At 41.6% G+C, this 16253-nt stretch overlaps 1 protein-coding gene across 6 annotated transcripts in view; it reads right to left on the reverse strand.

The window, feature by feature from the left end:
• The window catches only part of LOC126281658 (zinc transporter 1), a 556713-nt gene that overhangs the window by 17182 nt on the left and 523278 nt on the right, over positions 1 to 16253 (reverse strand). For all 6 annotated transcript variants that reach the window (XM_049980799.1, XM_049980800.1, XM_049980805.1 and 3 more), the window contains 2 exons: positions 10434 to 10559; positions 10173 to 10351 (listed from right to left, as the gene is read on the reverse strand). In XM_049980799.1, coding sequence (XP_049836756.1) covers positions 10173 to 10351; positions 10434 to 10559 — 305 coding nt within the window. The remainder of the gene's footprint in view (positions 1 to 10172; positions 10352 to 10433; positions 10560 to 16253) is intronic.

A 16253-nucleotide genomic window follows, 5' to 3' on the forward strand; every position in this document is an offset into this window, starting at 1 on the left:
AGTAAAAGCAGCATTGTAGCATGCATTATTCTGAGGAAGGGTACCACCCAAGCCTCCTCCACTTGTCTGTGGAGGAAGGCACTGTGATAGTTGGTGGAGCTCGAAATCTCAGCAAAATAGTGGCGCAAGGTGTTGTAAATGGTAACAGGGTCCAGTATGATATCATTTTCTATGGCCAGGCCAGAAATTTGGGAATGGACCTCGATCCCAGAGAGCCTGCAGAGTGTGGCACACATGATGGAAGAGGGAGTAGAACTGTCGAAAGAACTACTAAAGGAAATCCAGCCAGCTTTTTTTGCTATCTCGAAGAATGCTACAACACTGCACATATAATGAACAGTTGCAAATGTAGTTTGCCATTGTAGGATGAGAGTTAAAAACATGGGGAGCATTGTGGCATGTCTCAGTCCACTGAGGGACCGGGACATGGTGCAGTAAAGGTGAAGTGCACAGAATGGAATGTTCTGCAGTGGTAAGGATAACATTTGTAAGGTATTCTAACTATTCATCACAGCACAGGAAATGGTGTCCAGCAAATGTTGCCTGGGAGGAGTAAAGCCTCCAATCAGACTAGAAAGCTGCCATTTGGGTTTACGTGTAGATGGCGTAGGAATCAGCAAATGGATAATGTTTGCTCGAGTACATGTCAGAGAGAATGGACCACTCAAGATGATGGACAAACTGGGCAGTGGAGAATGAGTGGTCTAAATGGGAATAGGTGTGTGTGTGTGTGTGTGGAGTCTGAAAGGAAAGTGGGTGCTCCAGTGTTAAGGCAGATGAGGTTCAGTTGATTGAGAAGGTCAGCCAAGAAGGCACCTCTCTGACAGGTTCAGGAAAAGCCCCAAAGGGGATGATGTTACCCAATAAGCTGGAGCTAGTCTGGCCTGGTAACACTGACTGATGAAAGGTACAAAGAGAAAACGTGGAAGGCAAATGCAGACTGCAACAGCTTGTAGTCAGGTGTTCAATGAGATGGTCTCACTATGAACATTGCAGATGAGCAGCATGGCATGAGCCATGAGATGGAATGCCATCGTCAGGGGCGAAGGTCAAAATGGACAACAAAGAAATGCGAGACGTCGAAGCAGTCACGAGTATGCAACTTTGTTTCCTGGAGGCAGAGAACATGTGAACACTGTGATTCCAAGAGCAGCTGTAATTCCTCCTTGTTGAATCTATGGCTGTGATAGTTCCACTGGAGGAGGGTCATGGCCACAAAAGGGGAGGAGGAAAAAAAAATTAAGGGGTGTCACCTTGGTGGCTGTCGAGCGCCAGCATTCAAAGGCACACTGCTACAGGGTGCAGAGGCTGGAGGGTCCTGCTCTGTGAGAGCTAAAGAGGTGTCAGCTTTCTCCCTTGCTCAGTCTGTGAATACCAAGGCAGAAATATAGTTAGCGCCACCCACCGGCGACAGGAGGTTGGCTGTGTGCGGGTACCAAGCAGCGACACCATTGAAGAGGATCTCCAAGTTGGTGATGGAGAAGACTGTTTGCTTCGTTTGATTTCTCGGATCCTTTAGGGGTTGGTGGGTGAAGATTCAGATGCTCATGGTTGCAGGGGTGTAAAAACTCTTCACATGGGTATTCTTTCCATCCAGTCTGACCTGCTGGTTGTGTAGCAGGTGATTTCAACTCATTGCACAACTGGAGGAGAAGATGCAAATGCTGCTGTGACACAGGGAAATTTTACAATCACAGTAATGAATTTGAAGTCACAAGTCTGCTTGGCCACATCCTTCATGGAGCGAGATGTAGCAAGAGTGATACGGTAAGTGCTAGATGGTAGAACACAGTGCTTCCGACTAGCCAACAACTTACGAGAGATGGGGTTAGGCAATTTCTCCCTCACCCAGACCTACTGGATGGCCTGCTCATCAAGATACATGGGACATTCTTTGGAGGAGACTGTATGGTTGCCATTTCAATTGATAGAGTGGGGAGAAGGAGACAGGCAATCGTCCTTGTGAGTATTCTTACCGCAGGTAACACATTTTTCCAGGTGTCTACAGGACATTTGAGTGTGGCTGTAATCATAGCACTGGTAGCAGCACATTGGGATCAGACTGTGATGACTTCATAGCCTGCCTTGATCTTTGAGGGGAACACTACTCTATCAAATGTGAGAGAAAGAGTGTGTGTGGGCAGTAAGGATGCATCTATCTTTTTCATCACCCGATAGGCTGCAGTGATGCCCTGACCAGACAGGTAAATTTGGATTTCTGCCTTGATCAGACCACTGAGCAGCCTAGTGTAAATAATGACATGTGAAGAATTCAGCATTCGACGAGCCTTGACACATGCAGGATAGCCATGGAGGAGCAAAGCACAAGTCAATTGTTGTGCTTTAGAATCAGGATTAGTCTCCATAAGCAAAGTGCTGTTGCATAAATGGAGCAGGATTTCACAGGGCCGGCAATTGGATCAACACCCTTCTGAATAATAAACAGATTAACTGTAGCAAAGGAATGACCATCTTGATTACATGAAACCACAAGGACCCACAGTGCAGCTGGGAATATCTTCGAATTGTTAGCCTCATTCCATTTATGTTTAATAGACATAGACTGAAGATGATGAACGGCTCAATGTGAGAAAATCCCCAAGATTGCCAGCAACTCCGATTGTGTGCTCCTTCCAACTGGAGACACTTACTGCCTCGAAAACAGGAAACAAGAGAGGGGTCTAATATTCCCACTTCTCAGGATAATCAGATCCGTAAAAAGCCAAGGCAAAAAAGAGGGAAAGATACCCATAGTACTGTAGTCTCAGTTTTCATGATGGTGGTAATCCAAAAGGGATATCCACCTGTCAACATCACCTCACATCAAGTGAAGCTCATTCAGATGGCTCTGTTTGAGAAGATTGGCGAGGATTTTGCTGTAATCTTTGTCTGTGAGGGAATGGGAACATTGGATTGGTTTCAGGAGATAGTGCCCAAGACACTTCTATGGGAGGAGGTGAAGTTGCTGGTCAAGACAGTGGCTGACCTCTTCGGGACTGCAAAGAGATCAATTTGGGTACTAAAATTTCTTAAGGATACTCCACCAAAGACATTGTCTGATAAAGTTCAGGTGCACAACCACAAGGTCTCTAAAGAGGAATAGAGATCAAGAAAATGAAAGGTTGTATCAGATGGCCAAAATCTTGAGGTGAAACTCAGTGAAGAATCCTTTGCAGGTTACCGTCAGGACAACCAAAGACATCAGAAGTAACTATGGAAGCAAACTGGCAGGTACATGTGTTGCAGACACACTGAAACAGAGTAATAGGCCAACTGCTGCCCTGAGTCATCTGCTGGGAAGACAGGAGATCGATATCCAGGAACACTGTTTATATTAAGGGGGTGTTTCAGACTTCAAAGGAACTGGAGGTATGTTGATTTTTGCTAGATATTGAAAGCACTCCAGAACATTTATTGTAACAAGAATGGAATTCCATTCAAGCTGAAGGTGGACTTTTGTTCCAGGGGCTTCATAACCATCAGGGTGAAGCAGCAAAAGGAATGTAGCATGAGGGAAATTTTATGGCCTCAATTTACCTTTCTCACAAGGACAGTGCTCCTCTCAGGGCCAGTTTAAGAACATTGTTCCACAGAAGTGGTGCATAATTTGGTACCCCCCCCCCCCCCCCTGCACATTCTCACCCATGTCATATTTTACTACTAATTGTTATACACACTATAATCATGCACTTGGTTGCCACTTTCACTTTGACACCCTCGGTAACTGCTTCTAATTGTGAAACATCCTGTGCAGAAATCTTGCAGTTCCCTGGTTGGCACCTGAAGTGGCAGGTTGTGTTGCTTGAGATAAAACAAGCCCAGACTTCTCCTTACCAGGAAGTTAGGAGAATTGTAGACAGCTATTCACAGCTGAATGGACAATTGCTGGTTGGTTCTAGTGCCAATACCCACAATCTACTGTGGTGAAGCAGTGACACCAACAGCAGACGTGAGTATCTTTTAGAATATTTACTAAAGAGTAGTATGGAGAGCCTTAACAGGGTTAGAGAACCTACCATCAGGAACATAAGAAGGGAAGTAGTTATTGAAATAGCTTCTGCGTCCCTCTTGATGGGTTGTTACATCAAACAATGGCGTTTGGCATTGGAGCCATCCTTATCTGACCTCAGGCATATCAAGTTTGAGGTTGGAATGGGTGCTTAACAGACCATGGCCTACAGGAATCCTAGGAAAACAGGCTGGGACTCATAAAGGAAAGGCCTAAAATCATGCCTATCTGAAATCAGAACTTCAATAATGAATCTAGCAGGTCTGAGGAAATGGCAGATGAAGAAACATCTACCATACTTATAAAACACTCTTATCATCAAGAAGTGTGCAAATCAGAATGGTATCTTGGTGGAACAGTAACCTGGAACTGGAAAGTAACCAAGAAAGAATGAAGAAAGATTGGATTTAATGTCATTAAAGACACAGCACAAGCTCAGATTTGTGGAGGATGGGGAAGGAAATTAGCCACGCCTTTCCAAAGAAACTATACTGGCATTTGCTTGCCGCGACTTATAGTAATCACCACAAAGCAAGCAGGTAAGAATGAAAGGACAATGGGCAAAATATTGGGAGGCCCTTGATAAATACAATCTCACATTTATGTAATTGGAACTATCGACCTGGAAGGTATTCTGTGAGGAAGTGGAAGGTACAGCTACATGTGCCAGACTTCGAAAAACTCTCACTAAAATAACAACCAATTCAGGTGGCACTCTAAGGAAGGAAGATGATGAGTATACAAAGACAGCACGTGATATGCTGGATGGGCTCCTCGAGGTTCACTTCCTTCATTGCACTCTGCAGATAACACAGACCAAGATTCAGTCCCAGAAACGTACTCATTTTCAGGAAACCAAAGGGAGAACTCTGAATCTGCACATGTTAAACTAAAAAAATAAAAAATCAACCCAGTAGACAGTGGGAACATTTCAAACATTCAGGTCACAGGTTCTGTTGGAATCTTACCGGCTCTATTGCAACAAGAAGTGGAGGGACTACTTAGATTCCTATGCAGAATGTTTGGAGTTAGACTAGCAGTAGGAGTCATTCCTAATGTTTGGAGGACAGTGAAAGTTGTTTTCATCCCAAAACCAGGGAGAACTGATCACACCAAGAAACACTGACCTGCCAAGTGATTGGTGAATCTTGCAGAAAGCATTGCCTCTTATTTCTCTAAGTTAGTCAGAGGCTGTGTTGTAAAACTGAGCAGCTTAGACAAAGAAGAGGTGAACTCGCAAATTATTTTGAAGGACTATTCTTGGGGGCACATATAGTGCAAGTTGTGATCGAATTGTTTGCTCAGTGGGGCTGGGAAGTCTTGCACCACCACAACACTCCCTGGACTTTAGTCCTTGTGACTGCACCTTAATTCCTAAATTGAATCAGTTACTTTGAAAAGGGCATGAGTCACATTTTTTGCCGTATTGAGTTATGCTTGGATTTGGTATCTATAGAGATAGATACATCATTTTGTATGAAAACGGCATCAGTCCAATGCATAACATAGGCAGAGGAAGGCAATGGGTTTGTTGAATCTTTTGAAAAGGGCATTACCCCTGAACTAATGTCCCTTCCAAAACAACTATGCTGCTGCTATCAGGTGACCATTTTAGTAAATTTTTCAAGCAGCTGGTTGAGTGCTGTTTTATAGTTGATTTCCATGCAAACATGGACAATGATACTAATGAGTCACCTCAAAAACACAAAAATGACCAACAAAACCCAGAAGAATATAAACATAATAAGATTAAAAGGTGTAAGGTAAAGAGAAATGAACACATCAGCTATTTTGGGAAACTCATTGCAGCCCCCTCCCCCCTCCCCATGAACCATGGACCTTGCCGTTGGTGGGGAGGCTTGCATGCCTCAGCGATACAGATGGCCGTACCGTAGGTGCAACCACAACGGAGGGGTATCTGTTGAGAGGCCAGACAAACATGTGGTACCTGAAGAGGGGCAGCAGCCTTTTCAGTAGCTGCAGGGGCAACAGTCTGGATGATTGACTGATCTGGCCTTGCAACATTAACCAAAACGGCCTAGCTGTGCTGGTACTGCGAACGGCTGAAAGCAAGGGGAAACTACAGCCGTAATTTATCCCGAGGACATGCAGCTTTACTGTATGATTAAATGATGATGACGTCCTCTTGGGTAAAATATTCCGGAGGTAAAATAGTCCCCCATTCGGATCTCCGGGCGGGGACTACTCAGGAGGACGTCATTATCAGGAAAAAGAAAACTGGCATTCTACGGATCGGAGCGTGGAATGTCAGATCCCTTAATCGGGCAGGTAGGTTAGAAAATTTAAAAAGGGAAATGGATAGGTTAAAGTTAGATGTAATGGGAATTAGTGAAGTTCGGTGACAGGAGGAACAAGACTTTTGGTCAGGTGAATACAGGGTTATAAATACAAAGTCAAATAGGAGTAATGTAGGAGTAGGTTTAATAATGAATAGGAAAATAGGAATATGGGTAAGCTACTACAAACAGCAGAGTGAACGCATTATTCTGGCCAAGATAGATATGAAGCCCACACATACCACAATAGTACAAGTTTATATGCCAACTAACTCTGCAGATGATGAAGACATTGATGAAATAATGAGAAAAGAAATTATTCAGATAGTGAAGGGAGATGAAAATTTAATAGTCATGGGTGACTGGAACTCGATAGTAGTAAAAGGAAGAGAAGGAAACATGGTAGAATTTTGCACAGAGCATAACTTAATCATAGTTAACACTTCGTTCAAGAATCATAAAAGGAGGTTGTATACATGGAAGAAGCCTGGAGATACTGGAAGGTCTCAGATAGATTATATAATGGTAAGTCAGAGATTCAGAAACCAAGTTTTAAATTGTAATACATTTCCAGGGGTAGACGTGGACTGACCACAATCTATTGGCGATGAACTGTAGATTAAAGCTGAAGAAACTGCAAACAGGTAGGAATTTGAGGAGATGGGGCATGGATAAACTGAAAGAACCAGAGGTTGTAGAGAGCTTCAGGGAGAGCATTAGGGAGTGATTAACACAAATGGGGGAATGAAATACAGTAGAAGATGGATGGGTAACTTTGAGAGATAAAATAATGAAGGTAGCAGAGGATCCAGTAGGCAAAAAGATGAGGGCTAGTAGAAATCCATGGGTAACAGAAGGGATATTGAATTTAATTGATGAAAGGAGAAAATTAAAAAAAATGCAGTAAATGAAGCAGGCAAAGCGGAATACAAACATCTCAAATATGAGATCGATAGGAAGTGCAAAATGGCTAAGCAGGGACGGCTAGAGGACAAATTTAAGGATGTAGAGGTGCATATCACCAGGGGTAGGATAGATACTGCCTACAGGAAATGTAAGTGACCTTTGGAGAGAAGAGAACCACTTGCATGAATATCAAGAGCTCAGACGGAAACCCAGTTCTAAACAGAGAAGGGAAAGCAGAAAGGTGGAAGGAGTATATAGAGGGTCTATACAAGGGTGATGTTCTTGAGGACAATATTATAGAAATGGAAGAGACTGTAGATGAAGATGAAATAGGAGATATGATACTGTGTGAAGAGTTTGACATAGCACTAATAATAATGGCATGTGATCAGGGCCTCCTGTTGGATAGACTGCTCGCCTGGTGCAAGTCTTTTGATTTGATGCCACTTCGGTGACTTGCGCATCAATGGGGATGAAATAATGATGATTAGGACAACACAATACCCAGTCCCTGAGTGGAGAACATCTCCGACCCAGCCGGGAATCAAACCCGGGCCCTTAGGATTGACAGTCGGTCGCACTGACCACTCAGCTACCGGGGGCAGATGATATAGCCCTGAAAGACCCAAGTCGAAACAAGGCCCCAGGATTAGACAACATTCCATTAGAACTACTGACAGCCTAGGGAGAGTCAGGCCTAACAAAACTCTACCATCTGGCGAGCAAGATGTATGAGAGGGGCGAAATTCCCTCAGACTTCATGAAGAATACAATCATTCCAATCCCAAAGAAAGAAAGTGTTGACAGATGTGAAAATTACCATACTATCAGTTTAATAAGCCACAGCTGCAAAATACTAACACAAATTCTTTACAGATGAATGTAAAAACTGGTAGAAGTCAACCTTAGGGTAGATCAGTTAGGATTCCATAGAAATGCTGGAACACATGAGGCAATACTGACCCTACGACTTATCTTAGAAGAAAGATTAAGGAAAGGCAAACCTACGTTACAGGGAGCGAAAAGCTATTTTCAATTTGTACAGAAACCAGATGGCAGTTATAAGAGTCGAGGGGCATGAAAGGGAAGCAGCGGTTGGGAAGGGAGTGAGACAGGGTTGTAGCCTCTCCCCGATGTTATTCAATCTGTATAATGAGCAAGCAGTAAAGGAAAGAAAAGAAATGGTGGGAGTAGGTATTAAAATCCATGGAGAAGAAATAAAAACTTTGAGGTTTGCTGATGACATTGTAATTCTGTCAGACAGCAAAGGACCTGGAAGAGCAGCTGAACGGAATGGACAGTGTCTTGAAAAGAGGATATAAGATGAACATCAACAAAAGCAAAATGAGGATAATGGAATGTAGTCGAATTAAATCGGGTGATGCTGTGGGAATTAGATTAGGAAATGAGACACTTAAAGTAAGTCGTTTCTGAAAGTATTTGTATGGAGTGTAGCCATGTATGGAAGTGTAGCCATGTATGGAAGTGTAGCCATGTATGGAAGTGTAGCCATGTATGGAAGTGTAGCCATGTATGGAAGTGTAGCCATGTATGGAAGTGTAGCCATGTATGGAAGTGTAGCCATGTATGAAAGTGAAAAGTGGACGATAAATAGTTTGGACAAGAATAGAATAGAAGCTATCGAAATGTGTTGCTACAGAAGAATGCTGAAGATTAGATGGGTAGATCACATAACTAATGAGGAGGTATTGAATAGAATTGGAGAGAAGCAAAGTTTGTGGTGCATCTTGATCTAGTCAAGGGATCGGTTGGTAGGGCATATTCTGAGGCATCAAGGGATCACCAATTTAGTATTGGCGGGCAGTGTGAAGGGTAAAAATAGAGATGAATACACTTAAACAGATTCAGAAGGATGTAGGTTGCAGCAAGTACTGAGAGATGAAGAAGCCTGCACAGGATAGAGTAGCATGGAGAGCTGCATCAAACCAGTCTCTGTACTGAAGACCACAACAACAACAACAACAACAACAACATAGGCAGACACGATTAAGTTATCACCTAATTTTGATAAAATGACCAACAGGGTTTTCATGATGATGATGAAGATTATGATTATGATGATGATACTTTTAAAATATTGTTAATTATCTACTAGGCAGTATCCCACTAAAGAGTTTCTTTATTCTGTGTTGCTAAAGAGTTATGAAAGAACTTGGAAAATAAGTTAAAAACTGGGAAAATTAGCCCTATTTTTCTACCTCAGCAGATGATTGAAACATTTTATTGGTTTCATAATTTTATCTGGTGCTACAGGTAGTCCAACCAGAGAGATTAGTTGTTAGCAAGCTGTGATATGATAGTGCCACTTGTAAAAAGTTCATACCACATAATAAATACCTTGCACTAAAAACATCATTCCATCCCATAGATAATAATGAAGCAAATGCGAATGAAAGGAACTGAAGGGTCAAGAGCAAAGTCTTACTGTCACTACGAATAAAAATGTCCACAAATCGGAAATTTTTATGCAAATTTTTTCATTTGATGAAATGATGGTTAGGTATTATAACTGTCATTCTCTGAAGCAATTTCTAAAAGGGAAACCCATTCGAACTGACTATAAATTCTGGGCTTTGTGGGAAGTAATGGCTACTGTTATACAATTTGGATTGTTACTGTGAGATGGATGTTTCTGAAAACGCATATCCTTTGAGAAGTTATGTTGTGAAAATGATGCTCAAGTGAGTCAGTGACCCAAACAGCCATACTGTGTACTCTGATAATTTCTCATTTCACATGTTCAAACACTGCAAGTACCCAGTGCCCTATATGTACAACAGTGATTATTTTTATTTGTGTCACAAGGAATCATATTTAATGTCAGCGTATTTTATTTAAGACCTTTCTAACAATTCCTTGAGAAATTTGAATAATTTCAATCTTAGAACAATTTTTATGTCAATGGTTACTTAATCATGATATTCTTATCAGTTTCTCACCTTTGGATTAAGAAAAATTATATGTGCTGTGCAAAACACCTTGCTTGGTGTCAGTCTCCACACATGCAGGTCATGCACATTTATGATGTCGGGGAACTCTCGTATGAGCTCTACTCTGAATGAGTCTATGTTGATCGTATCTGGTATTGTCTGAAGAAGGATCAGTCCCGACTCCTTCACTGTAACAGTACAATGTAGTTAATAAGATGCACACTGATATATGGTGTAGAAATATGAAGACATGTTTCTTCCTTTACTTACTGTATGGGTAACTTAGCACTAGAAGGGACACTGCCGAGATGATAGACAAGACAGGATCCACAAACTTGGCTACATACACATCTGTGAAGTACACAATGACTGCACAGATTATTACCAATATGGAACCTGCAGAAAAAGTAGTCTGTTAGCACCACCTATTTATTACCACAGTATCACACACACACACACACACACACACCTTGAACACAATCATGACAAAACAACATGTTTTCTTAACAAGTTGTTAGGACTGGAATGGAAAAAAAGTAAAGCTTACTCATAACGAACCCAAATATACATATATAATTAGGAAAGACCTAAATTGGGTTCACATTTAAGAATACAGGGTACTTTTCTGGCTCAATAGTATGTAAAAATCAACACCTATTTCTTTCAGGCACTGTTTATAATGTATATGTTGTACAGATTTTTTTTGTTGATATTGGGTAATGCAGCAACTTTCTAAACAAATTAGAAATATTTTCAATATTTTTGAATCTGCTTAGGGTTATTTAAAAATTACAAAGAAATTAATGCAATTTTTTTCCAAAATGCTTCTTCAAATTGAAATACCATTTAATCTGTGGCATCTCTGAAACAAAGTGACAGTTCTTTGACTTTGCTCTTTGTTTTGCTTCTTTTTCTTTGTGTTCTAGCGCTATGTTCGACAGCCATTTTTCTGTATTCACTCTATTAAGTGACAAAATGAATGTTGTTTCAATCATAAAAGTGCGTTGTTATGGTTCAATGCCACAAAAACCCACAGTGGTGACCCTGACTTCAACATTGTGCATTCGGGAATTATTTTCATCAGTGACAGACTCCATGTGCCGGCCCACATTGTCTTGTGGACAATGGATCTTCCAGTGCCGATTTGTGGAAGTGTCTCATGCCCTAGCAATTGGCTTTGTGTTTTTAATAGTGTTCCTAGTGTACAGTTGGTTAAAAGTGAACAATTTACTGGCCCCTGCCATGCCAGCAGCCACTTAACCATTGCCAGCCCAACACGGCCTCCATCAAATGCTACTACGCAGCAGGGCCTGCCACCCAGACAGCGCACACCACCCAGAAATTCCATGCCACTCACCGACATAGTGAACGATAATCATGTGAAAGACATTGTGTTTCACCCTCCAGTTAAGCAGTCACCTTCCAGTTAGTTCGATGTGCAGATGCAGTTCGAGAACTGTACTCTGAACTCTCATGCGTGTGGGGTCACACATTCTTACTTGCCTGATGTCATTGGCATGGGTGGCTAGATTTGGTTGCCCCCTGTCACTTACCATGGTCCAAGGCCACCAATTCGAGTTGTCGCTTTGCGCTCGCCTGTGTGAGTTGTGCGGGGTGGCGAAATTTCACACAAGTGCTTATCATCTGCAGGCCAATGGACTAGTGTAGCAATGGCACATAACTCTAAAAGCTGCACTCATGTACCACGGCAGGCTTTGGTCTGAGACTCTGCTGTGGGTATTGCTGGGGATCCATTCCGTACACAAGGAGGACCTGTATGGTGAACCGCTCGTCCTGCCTTCTGAATTCATTGTTCACCTGCCTGTACCTCGCGCTCACACCACGCCACAGGTGTTTGTTCACGAGGACTTGAAATCATGCAATTTCATCATGTTATGAGATGACTGTTCGTGTGGCTCTGCAACCTCCGTATTCTGGCCTGCACTGCGTATTACACTGCGGGGTCAATACATTCACGATTTTGCTCAACGGCTGCCCAAGTACGGTTTTGGTACAACATTTAAAGCCTGCATGGTCCCTCCCAAAGCCACTTCTCGCTGCTCCATGCTGACCTGCCTTCACCGACACCTTGCCTGTTGCTGCCGCTGCTGTGGGCCCCTTCAACTCGCCACCACCTGCTCAGCTGACCAACGCACACTTCGTGCACCGGACACTGCCTCCACACCTGCCGTGCTGACACGAAGATTTTTTTGTGGATGTGTGCTAGCTCTGCCCTACTATGCTCTACACTCCTGGGGGAGGGCGCCTCTGTGGCATCTCTGACGTGAAGTGACATTTCTTTGACTGTGCTCTGTTAAGCAACGAAATAAATGTTGTTTCGATCCTAAAAGTGTGTTATTACAGTTCAATGCCACATAAAACCCATAAATCCAATGTTATACATTTGAAGGAGACCACATTTTTACCGGATATGCGTGAGAAGATAGCTGAGGTACTAGACCTATTTAATTCCACCTATGATGTATATTACAAGGATAAAAAGTTTCACATCTCAAATTCAATTTCTATTATTTTTTTCCTACTAAAAATGTTCTTTTTTCTATAATTTAGTTGATTCTGCACTAAAGCTTAGGTCTACTACATAAGTATAGATTATTGCAAGTTACAGAAAAAAATTAGAGAAATGCTTTATAAACTGTAGGAAATATTTGTAACTGAATTCTGAAAAATACAACTTGCAGGAAATTGCGAATGAAGATATTAGTCCAACTAAACTGTGCCTCAGAACATTCCTGAAGAATAGTCTTCAACCTCCAGCATTTCTTCATCTTCAAATTTCCTCTTGGCCCTCCTTTTAGCACTTCTTGCTTCTTTGGTAACTTGAGCAAGTCTTTCAGCTGCATGCACCCATATTCTGTCACACGCAAGCAACTGATCTTCCATATAAAAGCCACATTTTATGCCTAAATTTCTCAGGACTTCCAACCTTCCTACAACTCCATCACTGAAACGTCTCACTGCATCTAGTACACGAACTTTTAGTGTATCTAGTCCTAAAAAACATCCTTTGGTAATCCTTCTGATATGCAATGGTTGTAACTTTCATTTGCATTCTGAGTGCCACCATGAAGACATTTACTAAGCAAAACAGGGTCACTCAGGTCTTTGAAAATTGGTTTTATTTCATTCATAACAGGGCCAGGAAGAGAAAGAGAATGCTTATCATGGCATATTTGACCACTTTATTTTGGTTTGTGGTAACCACACCAAGAATCTGCTCCTTTAGGGCAAATTCCGTGGACAGGGTGGTCATCTGTGGACAACTTATGAAAGTAGGTGGGCCATACAGCTTTTCTCGTTGCTGTAATATCATTTGGAGGTGCAGTTTGTCTAATGGCCAGTCTATAATAACTCTGAAGAAAGTATATTTCATTTTCTGTCAATCTGCCTTGGCCAGACAGAGATTTTCCATCAGATAGCAACTTTCCTTTCATTTCTCTTTGTAGGTTCCTCAATCTATTTCAAGTTTCTGCTACCAGTCACTTTTTATTTTATTTTAACCTTAATCTAACATAATCCAATGCGTTTTGAACATGTTTTGTTCATTTTCAAGTGTTAATACATACATATATATATACATACATAGAGAAATGTTACTTAAAAATAAACAGTCTTAAACTAGATTAGTCTAGAACACTTTGTCCATTGTTTTTTTAATTTTTTAATGTAGCTGCCGGTGTGGTATTTGGGAGGAAGGAGGGGGGCAGTTTATATCTAGAAATCGAAATCAGTGATGTCTTCTGCTGGTTTTCTTCTTTGTTGCTGACTATGTATATTAGAGCCAATACCTATTAATAGCGCAAGTACCGCTACTCTCCAGGTGACAACGTGCAAAGGCTGTGGTAAGTGGGTCAGACAGTTCCAGTGGAATGCAGATATAGGTGGAGGCAGGTACAGTATCATAATTAAACTTACATGCTAAGGATGTAGGTTATTTCTCATCCAACATTTTCATAAGCAGGTACAGTAGCACGTTTTTGATACATGTTCTTGAGTCGATGGATAGGACAGCCGTAGTATTCCAGGTCTTGAATAGAAGCAAATTTAAAGATTCGACGCATCCATGAGATCTTCTCCTTCCCCTTCACATAGACGATGGTGTCCATGTGATTGAATAATTAAAGCGCAGTGACCATATCTTTATGTGGTATATCCAGATCCACCCAGTGAATTACATGTGTTAACCACTTTGCATTTCTCCATGTCTTAGTACACATCACTTGCTTGAAATATCTTGGTGATGCAATGATTGTTGAAAATGTCTCCATTATTCCAGAATCCTGTGTGTACACTACAACCGCAACATCTTTAAATACAAACTGTCTACACTCATTGTCATAGAAACCCTGAGCATCCGCAATGATGTTCACACCATGGCACATCATCATGAAATGCTCTAGTTACGGTGCAGTACCTATTCATTTATACACCTCATTGAACAACACCTGTGAGCGGGCGGTAGTTGATCACACGGTCATGTAGAACTAGAGCATAGGTCGCAGTGTGTTCTGGGAAATTTGTTGATGAGTCAAATTCAATTTAAAAATCTGTAGGTCCACATTTAATTATCTCATTCTGTTTCGAGCAGTCTATTATGATGATCGGTGAAAGCTCTTCGAACTTACGCGGACCGAGTAGACACCCTCCTGCCTCTCCTTCAGCAATTTCGTAGTAGTAGTAGTAGTAGTAGTAGTAGTAGTAGTTGTTGTTGTTGTTGTCTTCAGTCCTGAGACTGGTTTGATGCAGCTCTCCATGCTACTCTATCCTGTGCAAGCTTCTTCATCTCCCAGTACCTACTGCGACCTACATCCTTCTGAATCTGCTTAGTGTATTCATCTCTTGGTCTCCCTCTACGATTTTTACCCTCCACGCTGCCCTCCAATGCTAAATTTGTGATCCCTTGATGCCTCAAAACATGTCCTACCAACCGATCCCTTCTTCTAGTCAAGTTGTGGCACAAACTTCTCTTCTCCCCAATCCTATTCAATACCTCCTCATTAGTTACGTGATCTATCCACCTTATCTTCAGCATTCTTCTGTAGCACCACATTTCGAAAGCTTCTATTCTCTTCTTGTCCAAACTAGTTATCGTCCATGTTTCACTTCCATACATGGCTACACTCCAAACAAATACTTTCAGAAACGACTTCCTGATACATAAATCTATATTCGATGTTAATAACTTTCTCTTCTTCAGTAACGCTTTCCTTGCCATTGCCAGTCTACATTTTATATCCTCTCTACTTCAACCATCATCAGTTATTTTGCTCCCCAAATAGCAAAACTCCTTTACTAGTTTTCATAGTAAACTTTCATAGTAAGAAGTGCAAAACCTTGCATAAATGTCATACGCTTGACTGTATACATTTTGATTCCACTGCAGATGTAGATTGTAACATGGGTAGAATTCTGAATTGAGGTAGACTTCGGTATTAGTTAACTTGCAATTGTCGAACACTGTGGAATCATTTGCTACATTACCTCTTCCATCACTCTGAAACGAAAGTATGATGAATCTAGCTGTCTCTAGATAGCTGGAGGTTTTAATAACCCATGTCTGTCTGCTCGTATTCGGTAACACTGTGTACTCGAAAATCTCCCATGAGTGAAATGTCAATGACAGAAATGTACCTGAATTAAGGACTTTTAAAAGCTTCAAACACTCCTCGTCTGATATACTGATGTGAGGCATTTTCCATATTATCTTGCTGATTGTGATCATATTCTCCTCTTGAGCTCCTTAAACGTAGGAGTTAATGTCTGTCGCACACTGCACCAGAATGAGTTCCTGTTTAGCATTCATAATAATCTGTCTCATGTCCTCAAAGTATCCCATAACCATTTTTAGAGGTATGCAGGCAGTAAATCGCTTGTACCCTGCAACTGTTCTATCCTCTGGATCGTCTACAAACCATACTGCATTTTCTAAACCATGCAGATCTGCTGGTGATACCGAGACATATGTTTTAAGGGTTGATGTTATGCCAACATTGCGTGTATGGTCGATCTCTGACCCCCTGAGTTCGTAGCGTTATCTCTTTGAACAAGAATGCTATAGCGTTACGTGTC

The sequence above is a fragment of the Schistocerca gregaria genome, chromosome 7 (assembly GCF_023897955.1).
Source record: "Schistocerca gregaria isolate iqSchGreg1 chromosome 7, iqSchGreg1.2, whole genome shotgun sequence".
In the NCBI taxonomy this organism is placed as follows: Eukaryota; Metazoa; Arthropoda; class Insecta; order Orthoptera; family Acrididae; genus Schistocerca; species Schistocerca gregaria.